This window comes from Plectropomus leopardus, chromosome 24 (assembly GCF_026936395.1).
Source record: "Plectropomus leopardus strain MGB_pleo_1.0 chromosome 24, ASM2693639v1, whole genome shotgun sequence".
NCBI classification, from domain to species: Eukaryota; Metazoa; Chordata; class Actinopteri; order Perciformes; family Serranidae; genus Plectropomus; species Plectropomus leopardus.
In genome coordinates this window covers 15,735,190-15,758,225 of record NC_142199.1, presented here as the reverse complement: position 1 = coordinate 15,758,225, position 23,036 = coordinate 15,735,190, and the positions used below count along the sequence as shown (strand labels likewise).

General features: G+C 41.6%; 1 protein-coding gene across 3 annotated transcripts in view; it reads right to left on the bottom strand.

Annotated features, from left to right (window-relative positions):
* The window catches only part of LOC121962886 (sodium channel protein type 2 subunit alpha), a 43,975-nt gene that overhangs the window by 3,894 nt on the left and 17,045 nt on the right, over positions 1 to 23,036 (bottom strand). For 2 of the 3 annotated variants that reach the window (XM_088074890.1, XM_088074889.1), the window contains exons 8-26: positions 22,519 to 22,582; positions 21,295 to 21,436; positions 20,641 to 20,847; positions 18,181 to 18,459; positions 17,621 to 17,962; positions 16,296 to 16,428; positions 15,942 to 16,180; positions 15,659 to 15,832; positions 14,019 to 14,375; positions 13,015 to 13,542; positions 8,326 to 8,461; positions 6,858 to 7,012; positions 6,453 to 6,626; positions 5,135 to 5,257; positions 3,969 to 4,244; positions 3,220 to 3,273; positions 2,970 to 3,107; positions 941 to 1,045; positions 11 to 281 (exon numbers count right to left, since the gene is read on the bottom strand). In XM_088074890.1, the coding sequence (XP_087931016.1) occupies positions 11 to 281; positions 941 to 1,045; positions 2,970 to 3,107; positions 3,220 to 3,273; positions 3,969 to 4,244; positions 5,135 to 5,257; positions 6,453 to 6,626; positions 6,858 to 7,012; positions 8,326 to 8,461; positions 13,015 to 13,542; positions 14,019 to 14,375; positions 15,659 to 15,832; positions 15,942 to 16,180; positions 16,296 to 16,428; positions 17,621 to 17,962; positions 18,181 to 18,459; positions 20,641 to 20,847; positions 21,295 to 21,436; positions 22,519 to 22,582 (3,897 nt within the window). The remainder of the gene's footprint in view (positions 1 to 10; positions 282 to 940; positions 1,046 to 2,969; positions 3,108 to 3,219; positions 3,274 to 3,968; positions 4,245 to 5,134; positions 5,258 to 6,452; positions 6,627 to 6,857; positions 7,013 to 8,325; positions 8,462 to 13,014; positions 13,543 to 14,018; positions 14,376 to 15,658; positions 15,833 to 15,941; positions 16,181 to 16,295; positions 16,429 to 17,620; positions 17,963 to 18,180; positions 18,460 to 20,640; positions 20,848 to 21,294; positions 21,437 to 22,518; positions 22,583 to 23,036) is intronic. The other variant, XM_088074892.1, reaches the window with a different exon arrangement.

Below are 23,036 nucleotides of genomic sequence, written 5' to 3'. Positions count from 1 at the left end.
CACCTCTTACCTACGATGGACAGGATCACCACCACAAAGTCAAATATGTTCCACCCGATGGTGAAGTAATAGTGACGCAGGGAGATCATCTTCAGCACACACTCCCCGGTGAAGAGCACGATGAAGACCAGGTTGATCCAGTAGAGGATTTTGTCCATGTCTGGCGTCTGGTCGTCCGTCTCCACCATCATGGTCACCATGTTAAGGCAGATAAGGATCATGATCACGATGTCGAAGGCCTGCTTCGTGATGCAGTCGAACACGCAGCCTTGAAATGCGTTCTGGTGACAGAGCGGGACAAGAGAGCAGCAGTTATCTTACACGTCCACATGTAGTCCATTCGTAAAAACTGACAGTCAACACGTTTACGTGCACGGGGGAGTGGAGCTACAATAATAGCTCCGTTAGATTATTTAATTGGACAACTTGTCCTTGTCCCAGTACACAAGCACCGGGGAGAATCCATTTATTGATGAAGTGTGTAAGACTCCGTCACGGCAGTTGCTATAAACCTATAGACCCAATCGCAATCAGCTGTTTATTGACAGTAACTTGGGGATAAATTCTGCCTAAATGATTTGTTTTAAGCCACCTAAAAAAGTCAACATCTGTCCTTTTTTATGCCATATTTAGGATATTTTTACTGGTTGATCTGGCCGTGTTGTGGGACTGTACTTTATTTATGAAAGATTTTTTTGCTTAATAATGTCTGACCTGTTTTGCAGCTCCCCTTCCCCCCTCATAAATAAAGAACAGTCCCTATCTCTAACCACTGGCCAGCACCGTAACTCGGAAGACACAGAGACCACCTGGTCCAGAAACGTGTTTACATGTACTTTCCAAGTAGTCCAAGTCCAATTTTAGTCGGACTAACACAAAAATTGGATTTTTTTCTAACATCATGTAAACGCTGTGAGTGTGAGCACTTTAAGAGTCTCACATTTGGCCGAGGTATAGGTTTCTGTGGTTTCTTGGAGCCCAGCTTCTTCATGGCGTTGTAGTATTTCTTCTGTTCTTCTGTCATGAAGATGTCCTGACCTCCAAAGTAAAGGAAGCAAAACAAATATTGGTTATAATCACATCATATAAGAGAGCAATGTGAGCAGCAGAGCAACCACATGTCTTACAAATATCTTGGGTTTATTAACCAGGTGTGAGTGTGTGATGATCCACTTAAGTAAGACAAGATACAAGTTTAATAAGTCAATAATTTTTGTAATCTTTGTCGCTGTCTTCACTGTAAAGAAGTTAAGACGGACAATTCCTTGTTATTTCCTACTTTGTTGTGCTGTAGCCTACAGACAAAGTTAATCCCTTTCAAAGTCCAGTTACAAAGGATCAAATATTTCTGTTTTATTATGATTATATTGTATTTATTTTTCACATAAAGTGCCTCTTAGCAGGAGAGCTCAATCTGCTCTGTGCAACACGCAGCGGCTTAACTTCTGAAACGCGCTGTGCTGCAACTATTTCCAAGAGTGGCCATTTAAGTCCCCTACTGAGTGCACTTTTATATTTTTTGATGAAATTATGAGCTTCACAGAGGGCAGAAAAGTACTGACAGAGTCAGGGGAGGAAGAGTGCTCGATTCTGTGATGGAAAAAAAGAGAACTGCGACCTTCATGTGGACACAGAATTAATCTGCAACAAGTTTGATAAACAGTCATTTTAAATTAGTAACATGGTTTATTATTATGATATATTTCTGTTTTTCCTGTCATGTCATCATCCGGGTCATGTGATAGCTTCTTATTGGTTCCTGTTATATAGGTGGGGCTATAGCCCCCCTAGGGGTCGAAAACATGTTGACTTAACAATGTAACCCTATAATTAAGGCTTCCTAATGTAATTCCTCCTTGTTTTTCACGTTTTTTTTTGTTTTTTTGTTGTTTTTTTTTTTACATTTTTGGAGTGCCTGGATTTCCTTCCTGCTTGCATACTTATATTTGGAGCTGACTCTGTACTCACTTTTCAAAATGATTTCCATATTTCAGCCAACACAGTCACTACGCTCTCATTAATCACAGCAGCGAATCCCCCTCACGATCCGATGCACGAGGCACGCATCACACTCTCTGCTGCTCGCTGAGTGTATGATGTGTGTCTGGAGGGAGGACTGGTGTCAACACTGAGCTACCATCTATGTGCCACTGTGGCTGCAGGGCTGCTGAACTCATCATGCAGTGTCTCAGTCAGTCAGTTAGTCAAGAAAACCCCCCCCCCTTTGGACGTTGCCAATCCAGCTTGTTAGTGCTTGGTTGAATGAAGGGCACATTTCCAGACGACACTCACTGTGACACTGCATGTGTGTATATAGATTGTGTGTGTGTGTGTGTGTGTGTGCGCAGGCTTGCTGTTTCTCAGTGACTCATGCCCCCTCAGTGATCCTTGGCAGCAGTGGCAGTCCCTCACCGTGCTTGCAGATAATCATTATTCTGGAGCTCACTTCTTTCTTTAACACTGTCGCTGCGGCTCTGCTGTGAATAAATCTGGGTTGTTTTGTATCCAGACTGCGAGAAGCTGGCACAGTGTGGCACAAGGCTACCTGTTGGTGTTCTTTAACAAGAACGCAGTGCAGAACCAAAGCTGTGAGTGTCAACATGAGTGTGAGTGACAGCGGCTAGAAGGGTGCACTAACAAGCTCGGATTTTCTCTCTGCTTTGAATTATTATGAAGTCAAGGTTATTTCTGGTGTGAGAGCTAGTAGTGACTGTTCATGGCTGTTTGGGATAACCAGTGTTTTAGAGTATGCATCTAATAAAAAAAAATATATATATTTTTTCTATATATCTTATCTGAAACGTCAGACCTCCGCGTTTGACTATGTATCTTTAAACGCTACAGTTATGGGTGACAATGTTAACAGAGATAAACCTGTTTGCCAGTTTCACAAATCTCCATTGACTTTCCTGAGCACTGATATCTGAGTTTATATCATGAGATAGAGACTGTAACTAAAAGCGACTTATCTTCTTCTTCTGCTGGTTGAAGTTGTCGATGATGACACCGATGAACAGGTTGAGGGTGAAGAAGGAGCCGAAGATGATGAATATGACAAAGTAGAGGTACATGTACAGGTTCACTTCGTACTCAGGCTGGTCTTCCACCTAAAACAAGCAAACCAGAAAAAATGAAACATGTTGCTGACCTCCATAACTTGTCTTTGTCTTGCACTTTGACTGATGAATAAATCGCTTTGGTGAGCACCAAGAGACTTACATTTCGAGAGTCCACGGCTGCGTACATGATGTCCATCCAGCCCTTGAAGGTGGCCTATGAATGACAGAAGAGTCAGTGTTAATCTGCTTGGTATCTGTTGTAACTTGGAAAAGGCAAAACGTAAAAAAACAAAAGCAAGAGGAGATAACATTACGGCATGTTTTCTGTAAAAATCTCCAAAAGTTACAGCAGTTATCACAGCCATAAACTGTAAAAACAGAAATAGTTGTTAGATATTAAAATTCCCTACGCTTCTTGAACACATCATGTGCTAATATACAGGTTTGTGACACAAAATTATGTGACTTTTCTAAAACGTTTATGGTATATTTAGTTTTTCATTTCAGTTTTTTTTTTATGACAAGCCATCAAAACAAAGCCTGAATATTAATAAAACCCACTGATTTAGCTTCTTTAAAGGCGTTTTCTGCGTCTGACTGTGTTTGGTTCATTGGTGGAGTGCTGTTAGCCCCATCTGAACACATTTCATAGATTTAATGATTAATAAGAGTCTAATCTTTTTGATTTGGCTGTTTTTAGTATTTGTACGCTCTTTATATGTAATTTTGTAGAATTTTCAGAAGCTGTGCAGGTTGCTGATGGGTTGGGCCTGATCACAGTTTTTATTGTCAACTGCATGATAAAACAAGAAGCCAGAGATCTCCATCTGAAAAAAACTTCTAAAAACGCATGCATACTTTGAAATTTTGTCTTCATAACGCCGCCTGTGTCACTGAATCTAAACTCACCACTTGAAGCAGAGCCAGGTAGCCAGCTCCGACGTTATCAAAGTTGATTTTGACGTTCTTCCAGCGGGCGCTTTGATCGACCAAGTTCAGGCAGTCTGACTTGTTGTTTACGACGTCGATGGGGAAGATCTCGTCTGTTGTGGTGTTGACGCAGTAATAGTACTTCCCTGCAAACAGGTTGACACCCATGATGCTGAAGATGAGCCAGAAGATGAGGCAGACCAACAGCACGTTCATGATGGAGGGGATGGCCCCCAGCAGCGCGTTCACCACAACCTAGAGAGGTCGAAGCACACGGACAAACTCAGCACGCTCCGGGCGCTCAAACGGAGGTCTCTGCTTCCCAAAATAGAAGCTGTCTGATTTCAGATAAGTGGCAATTACAATCATCTAATCACTTAAACAATGCATGTGATTTGACTGAGCTGTAAAGCTACGTTTTTTCACAACAAAAAGCCAAGACTGATTTAAAAATGCCTCCTATATCATTCAAAGCTCTATTTAATATGTAAAGCCTGCACACATAAAGCTCTTAGCACCGTCTACAGAGAGAATCTAGCAACATGACAGTTGGAAAGAAGAAGATGGATAGGCGAAAAAGTTAAACATTTGATAGGTAAAAAAGCAAAACAGAAAAAAACCTTAGAGAGGCGGGATGAAGTCACAACATTTTGTTTGACTGTAAATGAAAAAAGACACACAACAAAGAAAAAAATTACAGGTCAAAGGCACCACACGAGCAATGTCAGAGAACAATGCCTGAGAACAGCTATGCACAGTAATCCATTGACACAATGTGAAGAAGGTCATGCAGATAGAAGAAGTACGGTGTTGTGAACTGCAAGGAAAAGATCAAGTCAACACAAGTTGTAATAAGCATGCAGTCTTACAGTCAGGCTCCCTAACAAGCTAAGACTATTTAACGGACATCAAACATTAACCGAGAAGAGATTCGAAGCACAAAAATATACATTGTACTGTAGCATTTTCAAATGCAAAGGCCAAACAGACAAACAATAATTGCACGGGCCAGCTGAAAGCAGCAATATCCTGTAAACGCCTCAATTTAACATATTGTGTTTTTTGGATGTGCTGGCTTTCAGTTTGCCCACAATCATTATCAACAGGTTTGTTTTGTGTCGCTGTTACCCCCACGATATCCTTACCCTCATGCCCTCGAACCGCGACAGGGCCCTCAGGGGCCGCAGGGCTCGCAGCGTCCTCAGAGATTTGATGGCTGTGAGCTCAGAGTAGCCCAGAGCGTTGGCTACAAGGCTGACCAGGGACACCTGAGAGATGACGAGGACAGAGACAAGCAGGGTGAAAGGGGAGAAATGAAAACGCTTCCTCTTCACAGTGTCAGTCTGAGCAGCTCATTGCACATTAATGATGAGTCTGCACACAGTGAAAGAGATAATAAAGAATTTAAGGTGTTTAAAAATGAATAACAGAAGGATCTTCATACATTTCAGATAGAGAAATGTGACAACAATGAACAATGACTTAAGCAGACTGAATGGTATTTATATCTGTATGTGATTGGTATTTATAACGTAAAAACCGACTAAAAAAAGGATAACCGTTGAAGAAACAGTTTGACATCTTGGGAAATGCTGTTTTGTGCGTTCCTGCTATGAATTAGGGCCCCGAAAAACCAAGCTGAGAGTCGGCTGTCAGTCAGCGTTGGGCTGGCAGTGGGTGTCCCTAGTTTTTGTAGTGTGGCCCGCACTGTTGGCACTTGTCGGCCCTTTTTGACTTTTTTTTGGCCAATTTAGTGTGTTGAATTAGTGTTGGAGACAGCAGAGCTTGATTGAGTGAAATCACTGTAATTGGCAGTTCAGCTCAGTGCATGAGAAGCCTAACAGAGGTCAGCACACAAACAGCTAAGGCCAAGAGGACCTGAGAAATCGCATTTTTTAACTAAGTTAAGATTTATCTTTTCGTCTTTGAGCTCTGTTTGAGCAGAAACTGTAATTGTTTGTGTTGTTGTTTACTGGCGCACGGTACATTTCTTTTTTTCTTTCAACACTGGATTGTGTTGTTAATGTGCTAACTGGCAAACTAGCATTTTGAATGCATCCAATCAGTCTTTTGGTTTAGTTTTTAATTGTTGAAAAACTGACGTTTGCCGCGTACTGCTGTGGAGAGTTATTTATTATTTATTCTTAATGAACATATTTTATGAGAATTTTAAGAGTCATTAAAAGGTATTCCAACAATGAACCTGCACCACCCACACCCCTCTCATCCGTGGCTGAGGATAATAAAAGCTATAACAACAACATAGCAACACAAATCACTCATTAATGAGAATAATGAGGTAACTGAGGTAAGTTAGTGTAAAACAGAGAAAAAATAAAACAAGGGGGATAAAGACAGACAAAATAAAATAGGCAATAATCAATTAATTAGGATAAAATAAAATAAAATGAAGAGAGAGGGAAGTCTGGAGGCTTTATCTCTATATGGACTGAATATACATACGTCTACGATGAGGAAGTCGAGCCAGCACCAGGCGTTGGTGAAGTACTTGACAAATCCGTACGCGACCCACTTCAACAGCATCTCCAGGATGAAGACGTATGTGAAGACCTTGTCTGCGTACTCCAGCACTGTTTTAATGGTCCTCCTCTGTTCAATGTAAATGTCCTCAAACGCCTGCACAGAACAGAGTCATTAACAAACACTGCTGATGGAAACAATGAGGTGGGAATTAGGTTTGGCCGCCGGGGCTGGGGAGAGTCTTTGTGTGATGTGTCAGCGCTAACCACTTACCCAACAGGAATTATACCAGAAACGATCAAAAAATGTATCGAAAATCATGACTGATTTGAGTCACAAAGGGAGCTAAGTGCACACACACACACACACACATATGCACCCACTTACCAGCGCTCCGCTGCTGAGCAGGATCATGAATATGATGAAGGATTCAAACCAGTTGTGCTCCACTATGATAAAGCAGGTTTTCCTGAGAGTCCACCAGTGCTTAAAATGGTCCCCCTCCTCATTGATCTGGCAGCACTGGAACCTGCTCACACAGCCTGCAAGCATGGGGGGAAAGAAGTGGCCACAGGAGTTAATACGGCATAATCGCATGAACATGAAATGAAATGACCCTCATCTTTTCCATTTGAATCGAATGGAGAATCTCACCAAAGTGGCAAAAGTAATTAAAATGTGCATTCCCAACTACCATATGTGCAGATTTAGGACCAGGGGACACAGGGGTTGCACAAACCTTCATATATTTAGAATGTGTGCATATTTCACCTGGAATTCAAAAATAAAAATATCAGTAAATGTGTCTAGTTTAACATTTGCACATTTGTATTAAACACCATAAACTGATGCAGAATGCAGGAAATTATGTGTTTGGTGCAGAAATGTTTTTGGCAAAAGATCCCCAGTGATTCATGCCTTTATTTCAAGCCGACTTGACAACTGTAATGCACTTTTGATAGGCCTCCTGAAATACAGCGCTGAGCTCAGCTCATTCAAAACTCTGCAGCGTAGCTATTAACCAGAACCAACAGGAGCGAGAGCACATCAGGCCAGTCTTTGCCTCTCTGCACTGGCTTCCTGTGACATTTAAAATTGACTTTAAGGTCCCCCTCCTTGTACACAAAGTGCAAAATGGGCTCTGACCACGTTACATCGCTAACTCCTTATATACCATCATGAATACTGCGATCGTCTGCTTTGTCAATTACGCCCCAAAGCTCTGGAACACACTACCAACAGATATCAGAGAAGCCAGCTCATATTATATGATACATATTATATTATACAATATTTTCAAAAGAAAGCTAAATCGTATCAAGTCACTCTAGCCTTTACAAGCTGACTTTCTGACACTCTTCTTTTCACACATCAGACTGCTGCAACTCTTTTAAAATGCTTTATCTTTATTGATTTTATGATATGCTCTTCATTTTATTTTAAACTGTTTTTAAATGTCCTTTTATGCCGAGCTGCCTTGCTGGCCTGCTTTTATTGTAAAAGCGCTTTCTTGTATGAGAGGTGCTTTATAAATAAAGTTATTATTATTACGTTATTTCTGTATTCCACACTCATGAAAGGCTGAAGAGGCATTTGCAGACTCAGAATTGCACTGGAGGTGTGTCAGACTAAATGTCAGGTTGCATTACAAACTCAGACCATCCCACAGACTACTTTCTTTCTGTCCTGTTGAGCATTTGTGTTCACCGTCACTCAGCGGCGAGTATGAAAACACCGGTGCTACGCACAAGCACTCAATGCGATTTACTCTGCGTCTTGAAATGTGCCATGGGAGCATTTCCACTCCCACCTTTCTCTGTCCCACTTTCACCATCATCCTTCACAGCCCTCTCACCCTCTGTGAAGCAGGCCTCTGGGTCCAGCGACTCCTCCGGCTCCAGCTCCACTGAATCCACCCCGTCTCCTGGGGGGCGAATATCGACTGTGCTCCCCTCCGATGAGCTCAGAGGCTGGGGCTCTGCATCGAGCTTCTGCATGGACGAGGAAGGATACCAGAATACAAAGTCAGGTGCCACAGAGATTCAGGCGTTATAGGAGCCAACCTTCTGAGCTGGTGATCATTGTGATTCTGCACTCACATGGACTCCAGTGCCACAGCTATATACGTCAGCACGGAGGCTTGGCACTGTAATAGCTCACAGAGTTGGGCTCTTTAAAAAAATCACTGTATTTTCATCATCACATGCAGCATCGATCAAATGTACCTACAGGCTTTTTATTTGACTTTTATCTGATGGCTCGAATCAGATTATGTGGCAACACATGGCCCGGGAAGGTTGGCCTTACAGAAATGCGCTGTGGGTACGTTTGATGTGACCTCAGTTTGGAGGAAGAGTGCATGCAGTATTCCAGTGCATTATCAATCCAAGCCTGAAATAGTACCAAGCAGAACGTGTGCTGAAGTATTTTCATGTCAACTGAAAAATGACCCCAAGTGAAATTTGTCTACAATTTATCCCAAAGTTACATCTATGAACAACATTTTACCTGCCCTCAAAGCTAGAATCCACCCACAGAAGGACCACTAGAACATTTTCCTGAGTGACATGAAAACACGTTTTTTTTCCATTCCTTGAAAGCAGTGTACAAGCTTCTTCTGTTTGTGTTGAAGTAGACGGAAAACCACATTAGCTTACCAGCAAAAACCAGTACTGTGCACTGTTTATAAGACAGCATGTGGTCTTTCATTTTATTTCTTTTTTCCCCCCATTTATAAAATGTGAATTAGCACCCATGCATACCCAGAAAACATACAGGACTACCGTAAAACTTCAAATATTAGCCCATTCCCAGTTAGATGCCCACTCCCTTTTACTGGCTCAAGTTCTTTGGATATAACACCTGGTTGCTGCTTAGATCACATACAAATAAATATGTTTACATTTTAGTCAGTATGGATGTGTTAAACGCATCAGCTTAGTAAGATTCTCTCTCGATTCAGTCATTTTACTGAAACCATGAGCACCAAAGAAGACAATAATACATAGTAAATATTATAGTAAACTAAAGAGATGCAAAAAAAGACTTTTAAATAAACAATCTGATTGTATTTCTGTCTCTACTGAGCAACACTTTGTGTGAAAGGAATAAAAAGCTTCTCCCATATAGACGCTTGCCCCAAATAAAAGCCTATTGTGTTCAGTGGTTTAAGTAAATAATAGCCCGGGCTATTAATTGAAGTTTTACGGTAAGTGACGACGATTTTCCTCTCAGCAATACGCAACAGACTGCTGCTGCTGTCAAGGTTATCTTCCTTGCTAACTTTGAAATTTGAACCCTGGCAACACTCCTCTGAATCCCTTTTTTTAAAACATCACAACATCATCTGCATATAGTGCGACTGTTTGGTGTTGTAAAGCTTCCTGTCTGTTTTTCTTTGGGCAAACATGGTGTCATGTGGCTTCATCTCTGATCTGTCTGGCGTGTGGAGTGCAGGAACATGTCATCCTAGACAGTGCAGCAGCTCTGATTGCCGTGGGACCCAGCTAATACGGCATGGGAATGATGGAAGCATGCTGCTCGCATGTGCATCGTGTTTTGTTTTCTTTTTGGAGGGGTTGTTTCCCTCCACTTTCTCTAACTTTTCTTCAGCAAGTGACCCATTTCACCTTTCCTGGGCATGGATTATATGAGGCTTTCACTCTTAACCTAACATGCTTTTGTTGTCAAGTTTTAGTATATTTGCACAAGTTGTGTGACGAGATATTTGCAGTGGAACAAAAGTGGATAACACAGGCACGTAGAACAAGGATGCTTAATCCACAAAATTCAGGGTAATTTGGTTCTTCAATTACATATTTGAGAATATAAACTGAAGAAATCTCAAAAATTTAATCATAATATTGAATAAGTCGAATTGAATACAAACTGCCATGTGTTATCTGTTCTGCCATCCTGCAAAAATCAACGTTTCTATTTCAAAATGATCTCCTCCGAAAGATTTCTGTGAAGAATCTTTCATCATTCCACTATTATTCGAGTGTCACAGAAAACAAGTACGTACAATTATTTAACGTGTGTATGCATGGGCTATGAACCAGACAAATGAATTTTGTCAAACTACAGCAAAATTCATTCCTCCTTTCCATCTCTCTTTTTTCCTTTCTTCTCTTTCTCCTCCTCCACCTCCTCCTCTCTTCCTTCATTCTCAAGCTCGGAGTGTTGGATGCCAATCAAGTCCCAAAAAACCAAGTGAAAACCAAGCAATGAAATCAAAAGCAAAGATCATGTTAGATGAGTTTGTCTATCGATGGAAAAAGGTGGTGTTGCTCATTCCTAATGGTTTGTAACTGCAATACAGCCTGATGCTTTGAGATAAATTATGAAAGGGGGGCGGGGGGTAAAGGAAAAAGATTACAGCATTGAGTGTGCTGCTGTACGGGGAAGGGGCGGGGTATAAAGCAAAGAGGGTGGGGGTGGGGGGGACGGAGGGCAGACCAGGCAAAGAACGAAAACGGGCAATCCATTGAAAGAAAAAAAATGTTGTTTGTCTGTAAATGGCATAGGCAGTCCTCATGGTTAGTGCTATGGTACAATAAAGTGGTCTTACAATTCTCCTCTCACTGAAAACCTTGAGAGCGCCTGTGACAAAGCTGCAATAACAAACGGGGGGATTAAACAAAGTAAGTCAAACACACTAAAAGCCAGCATACAACCTGAAAGTCTGCTTTCACTGCTCAGCCACAAGGCACAGTGGGAGAACACGTTAGCCACAGACAATTCAGATTTCCCTGAAAGCATTTTCCTTCAAGGAATACTGCACCTCCTTAATGATCGTGAGTTTATCAATTGCTCACCCTGTGTCTCGCTGAATTCATGAGGAAAACTCCGGTCATGCCTCCAGAGAACGATGAATCCAGACATGGAGAAAACACTTGAAGAATCTGATTCATAGGCAACCATGTTGAATAACAGTTAATCTGTATCACAAAATACTTTTATAAACTCCAACTACTCATGTATCGTAGTCCAAGTCTCGTGTATCCACAGTACTTCCCAAACAGTCCTTTATTGACAATAAAGTAAAAGTTAAACTAATCTATGCTCTTATCAAAACAAAAAAAAAAAACAGCATTTTTCCTTGCTGAGCACAAGAACTGCTGGTCTGCCGCTGCTTCAGTCTGTAGTTTGTTTGCATTATTGTGTGACTTTTGTGAATCTTAACTAAGTCACACAATAACACAAGCAAACTACCTGATTGATGCAATGGTAAGCAAGCAGCCTTCGTGTTCAGTGAGGTAAAATTACTGTGAAGAGAGCGTCGCTAAGTTTTAATTTCAGTTCAGTTCCTCACTGAAAAGAGCGATTTGAACTGGATGAATGAGACTTAGACTAGTTTATACTACACCAGTTTTGTCAGAGTATGTAAACAGATGTTTCTTTACAGTTTTACTGTTGTTAAACATGGACTCATTTCACTTCAATTCATCAAGAATTTTCTCCTGTTTTCGATTCTTTGTTCACCTTGAAGGCACGCGAGAAAAACGTTTTCTTTACAAATTCAACATACATTAGGTGAGTTATTGATATGCAAATGGCCGTTTAGGGGGTGAAGTATTCCTTAAACAGATTTTTCACACTGGCAATAACACTCGACACACATCTCACAGAACAGACACACACCCAATGTTCATAGTGTAACACTACATGCACGTATTTCCTATCTCTGATTTGATCGTTTGTAGTGTTCTGAGTTGAACTCTATGACACAGTAGCTAAGAATCGTCTTTTAACTGGAGCTTAATAATAACAATACACCAACCCCTGGCTACAGGGTGTCGGGATCAGCAGTGACGTGAGAGAGCATGGTCTGATCCAGATACGGAGCATGCGGTGCCATGGCTAGAAATAGCCTCCTGGGTTGTTTTGAATCACAGGGAATTGGCACCACACCCACAGTGGCAGGTTGACATCACCAGGGAGCGCAGTCCCAATGCTCTGTCAGCCTGACAACACTTAAACGGCAAACTTGGCATTTGCTCTGTTAAAATAAGCAATAAATTACAAAAAGAGTTCTGCTAACAGTGGTGAAATATTTGGCTTTGTTTAAATTGTAGTTTCATTCATTTCAGCTTAACACATGCACACATACTGTACATTTTGCTTCCCCTGAGCACAGGACGAAGAATGTCAACCATGTTAACACTGCACACAAACACACTGACACGTACATCCTTATGAGCGCTTCTAAAAAGTGAACCTGCGACTGAGGTTAAAGGCTTATTTGAGTCACTGTTTGTTATGACACTTTCTTCTGCTGCCAAGGGCTTCAGAAGTGAGTGTAAACTCCAGAAGATTTCCTCAGCATGATGCATGTACAAATGAGTCAGCAGGTCTGTTATTTTCTGCATGACTGTTGAACATTTCTCTTTAAAGGCCATCTCTATGCAAATCTTGACATTCATACATGGGCTGTCTCGGGTGTTACTTATTTCACATATAAAGGAACTAAACAAATACAAAAGCGGAGCAACTCAACATATTCCACACAAACATCAGTCATGCAATCAGTCTTTTGTCTTACCTCTTTGCTGCCCTCCACATCTGACGAGTCGCTGCTGAAATCTTCTGTGTTTAGGTTCTCAAAGTCCGACTCGCCCACTGCGATGGGCACCGTGACTGTCAGGCTGGGGTTATGAATAAATGACATGTAGTCACATTCCTCCGTCGGGTACTTCTCTGTAGTGTCCCCACCAACCCCGACCCCAACCACCAGCCCTCCTCCCGGCCGTCCATTGCCCTCCGTCATGTACACCCCACCGGGGTCTTTGGTGATCTCCACTGACGTGTGGTTGGAGATGCAGTTGCCCTTGCCGTTGCTGTGCAGTTCATCTAAGGGTTTGCTCTCCTCACCCAGAACGGAGCCCTTACTGCCCCCGCCGAAGCAGAGGCTCTGGAGAAACTGCCGCACCATGGATTTGACAAATGCGATGCCTCGCTGGATCCGGCCCACAGCGATCTGCAGGTTGTTCATCTCGCTGTCGTCGTCAGTTGCTGCCAGGTTGTCGGCGCTGAATGAGCTCAGGAGGAGAGCCAAGAACAGGTTTAGAACCTGAGGAGAAGAGGACACGTTGAGCTTATTCAGGGGTCCTGCAGCTTAAGCCAGAGTGGATTTTAAGACTTTTTAGGACTTTTTAAAAAATGTACAAATAACCAAAACTGAAGGTCAATTTAATTTTGCCCAAAAGTTTCCTGTAACGTAAAACAGCCAGTGAAAAAGTTTTATTATCTACATCAAATGCTGAAAAATAAAAAACAGACCCTTTTTAGTGTGGAGGACATGAAAGACAATAAACGTATTATATTATCATAGCAGTTTCTATTTCATTTACCAACAAAGGTAGAAATTAATTTAATGCCTTGTAAGACTTTTTAAGAATCCTCGGGAACCCTGTTATCACATGCAAACAACTCAACTTTCTAACGAATCCAATGAAACATTCAAAAACTTCAAATCCAAACTATTACCATAATTGTAACAATGTTATTCAGATTCTAAGGAAGAAATAACGAGGAAGAACTCCATACCACCAGGTTTCCGATAACCATGACCATCATGAAGACGATCAGACACATGCTCTGTCCAGCCACCTCCATGCAGTCCCACATGGTCTCGATCCACTCTCCGCACAGCACCCGGAACACGATGAGGAAGGAGTGGAAGAAGTCGTGCATGTGCCAGCGGGGCAGCACGCATTCGTCCGAAATCTTACACACGCACTCCTTGTAGCTCTTGCCGAACAGCTGCATGCCCACCACGGCGAAGATGAAGACGATGATGGCCAGCACCAGAGTCAGGTTCCCCAGAGCTCCCACCGAGTTTCCGATGATCTTGATCAGCATGTTCAGAGTGGGCCATGACTTGGCCAGTTTGAAGACCCTCAGCTGTTTAACACGAAAATAAAAATGTGATTTTCTGGATTTTTGGCAGACGACTAAAATTTAATCGATGACTAAACTTATAACTGTATGGAACTGTACTCTCATATGCTTTTTGCTGTGTAATATGCCTTTGCAATTTTCGACAGTGCAATATTATACCACTTATTATGCAACTTTCAATCATGAACAGTGTCTGTATGAGTGAAAGCTGTATATATTGTATACAGATTTGATCTTATCTTATTTACAGGGTTCCTGCAGCTTAAGGTAAGTTAAATTTAAGACTTGTTAAGACTGTTTTAATGCATCTAGGAATAAAATTTTCAGCCCGATTTTACGTTGACTAAAACTGCCCACTGAGCAATTTAACCTGGGAAAGACATTTAATAAATATCTGTTATAATTAATATATTTTGACCCTAATGTGGATTGTAAAATGCAGCATGACTGGGCGACTGCGTTTGTCCTCACTTTTGTCACTCTTGCCTCGGAAACAAAACAATGAGTATTGTTGTTTTTAACTATTAACATCTCTCAATCTGAGGAATTTTAGAAAATTATTTTTTTTAAAAAGGAGTTAGTTGTTTTTTTTTTAGATTTTACAATGCATCAGAAAAAAAAATATTTAAAAGATTTCTTTTAAACATTTTATAATATCAATACCAATCAAGACCTAATTTTTAGATCAATCTTTTAATACTATAAACAAATAAACCTGCCTCACTTTGTCTTTAATTATTAAATACTTACTAATTATTCATTTAATTAGTTATTTATTACTTTGACTTTGATGCTCAGTTTAACAGTTAATGAAGATTGTTCATTTCCGACACTGTCGATTTTCTTTCTGTGGGCTGTGGGGGCAATATCTTCATTCAGCCATCTGCTTTTTCCCGTTTCAAACTATCATGATTAAATCTGCTTTAAAAAAACAGCGAGGTCAACAATTGGAACAATTTGATAACCTCTAATGTGGTATTGTGTCTCAGCTTGTCAAATACGTGTGTATGTATGTTCACTGTGGGTGCGTCAGAGACCCGTGGCTGCTTCCTCACAGTCTAGCAGCTCAGATGGTGAGCAGAAAACAACACACTGTGCCCCAAAGGCCATCGACTCCCAGTGGAGCTTTTCATGCACTGCACAAAAGCCCTCATTACATCATTAATAACATGAATGTTATTGAGAAAGACACTGTGGCCCGATCCTAGAAGTACATGCATATCAGGGCATCATCATGGAATATAAGATGAACCCTGTGACGCAGCTTTTGACATCAGAGCTCTTACCAATCTGAAGGACCTGAGCACAGACAAGCCTTCTACGTTGGCCAAGCCGAGCTCCATCAGGCTGAGACTGACGATGATGCCGTCAAAGATGTTCCAACCCTCCTGGAAGTAGTAGTAGGGATCCAGAGCGATGATCTTGAAGCACATCTCTGCTGTGAAGATGCCTGTGAACACCTAATGACAAACACGGGCGTGATTATAATGTTACACCTGAATTTGCATCAGAGATATTTTACATTTATATTTTTCAGATTTTTTTTTAAGGATATCACTTGATACTTGCCAGGTTTCCAACTGAGAGGACATTATCAAATTCTTTAGTCATGGGGTAATGCTCCATGGCCATGAAAAGGGTGTTGAGGACGATGCAAATCGTGATGGCCAGATCCACAAACGGGTCCATGACCACCATGCTGACCACCTCCTTGATTTTCAGCCACGCGGGGCAACAATCCCAGATCAGACAGGTGTTGGCGAATCTATACCAGCAGGGGGGGCATTTTTGTCTGGACTCTTCGAGCTCTGGAAAAGCAGAAATTACCCCATTTCATGACAAGGAAATATGGTTAAATTAATGCTGCTTCTCCGGAGCTCCGAGGCTATGAATTGAAGTTCAAAACATATGAGTGATTCCGACCTTCCATGGTGTTGGTGAGGATACTGGCCACACTCATGGCTCTCTGCCGGCCGCCTGGTTCATCCAAATAATCCATGGATGGCTGGTGAAAACCTGATCGCCGTTTCTTCAGCTCAGTATCTGTTGTCGTTCCCTTGAGAAAAAAATTTTAAAAAAATTTAAGAAAGAAATATTCCAGAAAGCAGAAAGGTAGATTAAGTCAAACAGGTGTTGAGATCACATGAAAAAGCGTTGGAACAGGGTTCCTGCAACTAAAGGCAAGTGGGATTTAGGACTCTTTTAATGCCACCTGAATTGAAATTTAAGACCAATTTTCACTAGCCATTACTCAAGGAAAAACATGTTTTAATATCAATTACTTGAGGTTATGGGGGAATTTTATTTTATTTTTCAAATTTTTATTGTAACATAAAACATGACTCTTTGCTAATGTTAATGCAAAAGGGCTTTCCATTTTGAGCTTTTGCAATGCAATGCCAGATTCATATCAAACCTACTTTAATATCTAAGCATGTTTTAAGACTTTTTAAAGATGTATTAAGACATTTTAATGTAAACATTTCAGACCCCCCTCCGAGGTCATTTTTCTCTAGCTTAACCCATTTGGAGATGGGACCAGTCAGTTGTTACAGATATTTTTACGTTAATCTACACTTTGACCTCTTTCGTGTCCTTAAATTGTTGAGAAATGGGAATTAAACCTGGCTCTTTTCTAACCTATAATCATCCCTTATTTTCATTCCTTAATTGGTTTCTTCATATCTTTAGTTACTTCATTCTTATAATATTCTTTTTTAAATTTCTTGTGTTGCAATTAATTTCTCCTTACAGAAGAACTATATTACATTTAGGACACGATCTGTGACAGAACGTTTCATCACTCTCATGATTTTAGTCCTTACCCTCATTTCCATTATGTGTCACATACATTTGAGGAACAGAGAACCAAGAAAACAAAGGAATGATCCACTTTAACCCTTTGAAGCCTAAGAAAATTGATTTGATTTCTTTTGGAAAAAGGGAATGAATGAATTTACAAGAAATGGTCAAAAAATGAGCATAAGTAAAGTAAAAAGTTACAAGAAAACTGGGAAATAAAAAAACAAGAAAATGACCTCATGACCTAGATAATAACAAAAATATAGAATATAGAACCTTTAGTTTGAAACATGCACCAAAAGAAGGATTTGCATGATGGAGATTGGCTGCCAAAGTGTGTTTCATGACGTTTCATTCATCACCAACGTGAGAACAAAAGGATGAAAATAAAAGGTCTAAACTTAAAGCAGATCAATGGCAAAATAAAGCATGAAACAAACAGTCACCTCAGGCAGCAGGAGACCTACAGGGGAGGTTGTTACAGAAGTTCCACCGACCAGTGATACGACGCCGTTGCAGTCTACGGCGCAGTGCATCTTGCCGTTGGCAGGGAGCATGATCCGCGGCGCCCCGAGGCTGGTCTGGCTGACTGCGCTGCAGCGGCGCTCAAGACGGCGTGGCAAGAACAGGGAACCCCTGCGGCTGTCGCTCTCCTCGAAGGTGCTGTGCTCGTCGTCGGCGAAGTCGTTCTCGGAGCCCATGTCGCGTGCCCGGCCGCGGAAGCTGAACAGGCTGGCGCGGCTGTTCCTGCGAGGTGAAAACAGGGATCCACGGATACTGAGGAGAGACTGATGGAGAGAGAGAGAGGCAGAGAGAAAAATTAGGGTTAGATGAAGGTGGAAGGTGGAGTATTTCCTAAAATGCTTAACTATTCCTTTAACCCTTTGAAACCTGAGCAAAGTGGTTTCAAAGCCATGTTTTACATATTTGTTTTTAAGGGGCCTCAGCTTAATTGCAGCTGCAAAAATTTCAGTTCATCAGGTAACACTCAGGTGACAGCTTGTACCTGGTTGGGTGAGGAGCATCTTTTCTCATATGAAAGTCTATTGGCATCAATGGAGAAGCGGAAGCTGGTCCTCTTGATGCTGTCCTCAGACTCTGACTTGTGAAACTTGTCGCGCACCCCCCTCTCCTCCTCCTCCTCCCTCTGCTTCCTCTTCTTCCGCCTGTTGCGTCGCTCCTTGGCACTCTTCGAGCTCAGCTTAGACGTCCCTGAGGAGGATTCTGAGGTGGGGCCCCCTCTCCCGCTGTACTCGCCGCTCTCCATGGCTGCTGCCGCGGCAACCTGCCAGCCAATGGGAGCACAAACACAGTTGTCATGACGACCCAGCGCCTGTCTCAAAGGCTCTCGCGGACCGGAGCGGAGGAGAGAGCCTGGCAGCTGAGAGCAGCAGCAGCAGCAGCATGAAGAGCCAAATGAGCCTCAGACACCTTCTAAAAATGGACGCCTGAGTGTTTTCATGCAAAACCAAAACATTTTTGAATTCTTGCATCTATAATAGTTGTTGAGAAAGAGACCGCGTTAGGTAACACCCTTTTTGTTTTATACACAAATAGGGAATTTTACTCTAAGAAGCCAAGCAACAATAATCAAATCACTGCTAAAAAAACATCAGAGACAGAATTTCTTGCGTCTGCCCTTGAGGAATATGAATTATTACCACGTGCATGAACTGACATACTGTTTTATATTAGGCTTGTTCCACAGAAATGTGCTACCTCGGGGAGATGTTTTTGGGAGGCTAGGCTGGGGGAGGTGAGTGGGTAAAATCTTGTGCTTTAGAAGGGAAAAAATTACAGTTAGCGTTGCCAAAAATATCAGACACTCTGTAAGTCCAGTAATTACACACAGTTGTCTTTCTGCCCCCTCTCTAAATTCAGAGGTTTTTGTGGGACCGGAAATGCAGCGCAGGTGGAGCTCTATGTGAGTTGTTTTTTTTTCCTCATCAGCAGTTTGTGACTCGAGGTGGATAATTGATCAATCGATCCATTTAGAGCTGATCAGATCAGATGGACAAAAGGAGCAGCTGCTGCGAGTGAATGCAAACTTTCAGACCCAGAAAAATAAACACTTACGTTTCACTTTCAATGCGCCTGACGTTCTGCTGCTCCACCTGTGCCAAGAGTACGCTTTGTGCTCTGAGAAGGGCACTGCGTAACCTAATGGCATATATAAACATTTAAACAGCTCTCCTACTGAATGATCCAGCTTCAAAAACAGAACATCTATCCGTGGCGGCAGATGTTTTAATCATGGCAGGTCGCTTCAAACAAATGAAAGTGTGGGAATGTGTGCCACTTCATTTAGATTTCATATTTCCTATATTTAACCTTTTAACTTTGTTCTAATGGAGAGAAATTCCTCTGGGGCCACTGAATGCTCAGCATTTTAGCACAAGGATTTAGGAGACTGTCATGGCAACTACAGCACAACCAACAACAAACAGAATGTGCAAAAGCCTGATAAGACAGTGTTGAGTCTGACAGGATCGCCGTTAAAGGATCAAGCAAAGGGGGGGAGAAAGTCTATAAGGAAGCATAAAGCAAGGCAGCAATACAGAAGACAGTTTATCTGACCTTACACTAATGAAGATGAGAAAGAAAGGATGCTGTGTAATATTGTGAAATATGAAATGCAGACAATGAAAGGGATAAATGTACCCCACTTATCATTCAGACATTCCTGGACAAATTGTACTCTACAGAATTTCACTCATTGGCTTCAAAATTGTTCACTTCCAATTTCCAGCTGTAAATTCGCAGTTTTTTGCTTTTGACTGTTTGGTGTGCCTTTATGGGAATATGCTGTTTGTGTAATTGTATGTCTAATTTGAGTGTGAACTTCTTGAGTGGAGCTTTCTGACGACGCAAAATAAATTTCAGTGTATATTTATCTATTGTGTATTGTATCGTATCGTACCATATCGTACCGTATTGTATTGTACCGCATCGTATTTTAAATTTACCAGATGCAATCTACTACAATGAACATGGACTTGTTGCAATCATGTTACATGCGTAGCAACGCAGAAATAAACTGTCTGCCTTTGAAAAACAAATGGTTATTTCTATTACCATTATCATGCAATTCACTTGCACTCAGTGTCCATCTGCTAATTTTTCTGTCTGTAAGCCGCCACAGAGGTCAAACCCCCGAGGAAGCAGCAGTGGGGTGTCAGTCACCCAGGGGAGCGAATCCTTCTGTTACCCAGAGCAACACTGGAAGCTGGCACAAGACATAAAGCCCAAGAGTCTCCCCAGCCACTTGTCTATGTCTAAAATTGGCACTGAAGCAGTTTCAAAACATCATTTTCTTAATGGACCTCTCAATGAATGCTTTCTTTTCCGACAAATAGCTTTCAAATGAAATTTCGGAGATAATCACACTAATGAAATGGATGCACTGAGCAACTGCTAGCCTGTGTCTCAATCCCAGCTTGAATTTAAACAAAGATGAATGTCCTGCCTGTGCCTCCTCCTGCTGCCTCTTCAGCTGCTCCAGCATGGCCTGGAACTCCTCCTCCTTCTGCTGCGCCTCCTCGATGGTCGCCTGGTTCTGCTCGTCGTAAGCCATGGCCACCACGGCCAGGATCAGGTTGACCAGGTAAAAGGAGCCCAGGAAGATCACCAGCACGAAGAAGATCATGTAGGGTTTTCCTGCCGCGCGCAGAGTCTGATGGATCCGAGACAGACAGACAAAATTATTTAAAAAATAAACGCATGTATGAGTCAAAGCAGGATGCCATCGGATGGAATTTTCCTCTTTCTTTCTTTTCTTTGTTTAGTTGCGGTCATCCCATTGTTTAGTGACTTTGCAAATGTCAAGTTGCTGCACTGAAATGCTGCAGCACGAAACAAAACACAAAGTAGCCTTACATAACAGGACCGGTGTATAACTGCAGAATGAAACACCCTTTTGAAAAAAAAACCCACCCAACTAACTGGTTTGCTGAAATATTAACTGACTGAAGGCTTTTATTATGAAATTATGAAATGTACTGCTTTCAGCTCAGGTTTTTGTTGTTTAGCACTTAACACTGATACGTTAGTTTAAGATATGATGTGTTATCAATAATAGTCACTGTTTAATCTGTACTGATCAGACTTAAGCTCTACTGACCTGCTGGTAGAGGTTTTCCCAGAAGTCCTGAGTCATGAGTCGGAACAGGGAGAGGAACGCCCAGCTGAAGGTGTCGAAGCTGGTGTAGTCGTAGTCTGGATTACGGCCCGCCTTGATGCACGAGAAGCCCTCCGGACAGAGCCTGTCAGGACACACAGGTGTTATGGACAATACTTTGCATACCAGGTGCTATGTGTAGAATTTCAGCATTTAATTATCAATTTAATTATCATCTATTCATATTCACAGCCTCACAACGCCACCAAATGTACCACTTCACTTGTGTTTTTGCTCCTTTTTTCACAGTTTTTGTGCATGACTGACAGAAAGAAGACAGATTACTCTCCCATTTTTCCCAAAGTAAAACTTTTTAATGCCGATCTGTATTAAATTTTAGACCAATTTTTACAATAACTACAATGTGCAAGAAAAGAAAAAAAGGATTGACATAATTAAGTTTTTTTAGGCAAGGGAAGGGAGGTTCGGGATAACTTGGCCTAAATGTTTATTGTGAGATAAAACATTACTTTTTTGGTCCAGTGATGCCTCAACATGTTCCCAAATACTGTTCTGAGATCTGTTGCTAATGACCCTAGTGCTGGTATCACATTTTTAAGACTTTTTCAAATATTTTTTTAGCCTAACAGCTTATTTCTAGATGAATAAATGTATGGTAAGAAAACATCCAAACCTGCAGGCAACATAAAAAAACACCAGAAATGAAACCACTTATCACAGAAACTGTAAAAAATAGAAATTATAGTTGGAGATTCAAATTTCTGATGGTCTGATAAATACAGAGCGGTCCCTTACTTTTCTTATTATTGAAAATAAATAAATAAAAAATATAAATAAAATACAGGCCACATAATACCAAGAACAAGGCAAATTAAAAAAAACTCTCAACTCTCTCTGCTTCAGCAGGAAAATGCACTTCAAAATAAAAGCTGTGCATAAATTTACTATACTGAGTCACTTGCAATCCATTCAGGATGGGACCACGACCCACCAGTGGGGAACCACCGGCTTAAACATCAGCATATAAGCATATGCATAAAGGAGGGAGTTTTACCAAAACACATTAAATAAAATGCACCCCGACTTAATCAGCGGTTTAGATTCCAGTAATGCCTCAGCGCGGTGGCGAGTGTCGACACTAATTGTGTATGCTCTGCTTTGTAGTGCATCTAATTGGCCATATAAATAAAACATGTCAAGCCTTACCCTGCGCCACTGCCGTTCCCACAGAGCAGAGCATCCCTACGGCCAGGGAGGTAATAGTAATTACCTACAGGAGAGGGGAGACAGAGGGACGGTCAGTCACAGGATATGAGGACACAGAAAGACAACATGCACCCTGTTGGGTTCTCCTGACTTTTTGTGTGTGGTGTTATATTGTACATTTGCTGGGAGACAGAGAGGAAGGTGGTGATTTGTCTGTTTTAACACCCAACCCTGTTAGTCATCCTGTTTTTTGTGTGCGGTCGTGGCCACTCATCCGCCACTTCACCGAATCACATCCGATTTCCTGCCAAACATCGATGCGATAAAGACGCCAGATTTTATAACATCTATGCAATTTTAATCAGCTGTCTGTCTCTTCGTCTCTTTCTCTGGCATCAGCTTGTCACGTAGCTGGTGCACGTCTCCTCGAAATCCTGCTGGCGGTCAGTGACTCACCCTCCTCTGGCACTTCATGCCACACAGATGGGCGATGGGAGAATGATGAAGCGTAGTGAGGG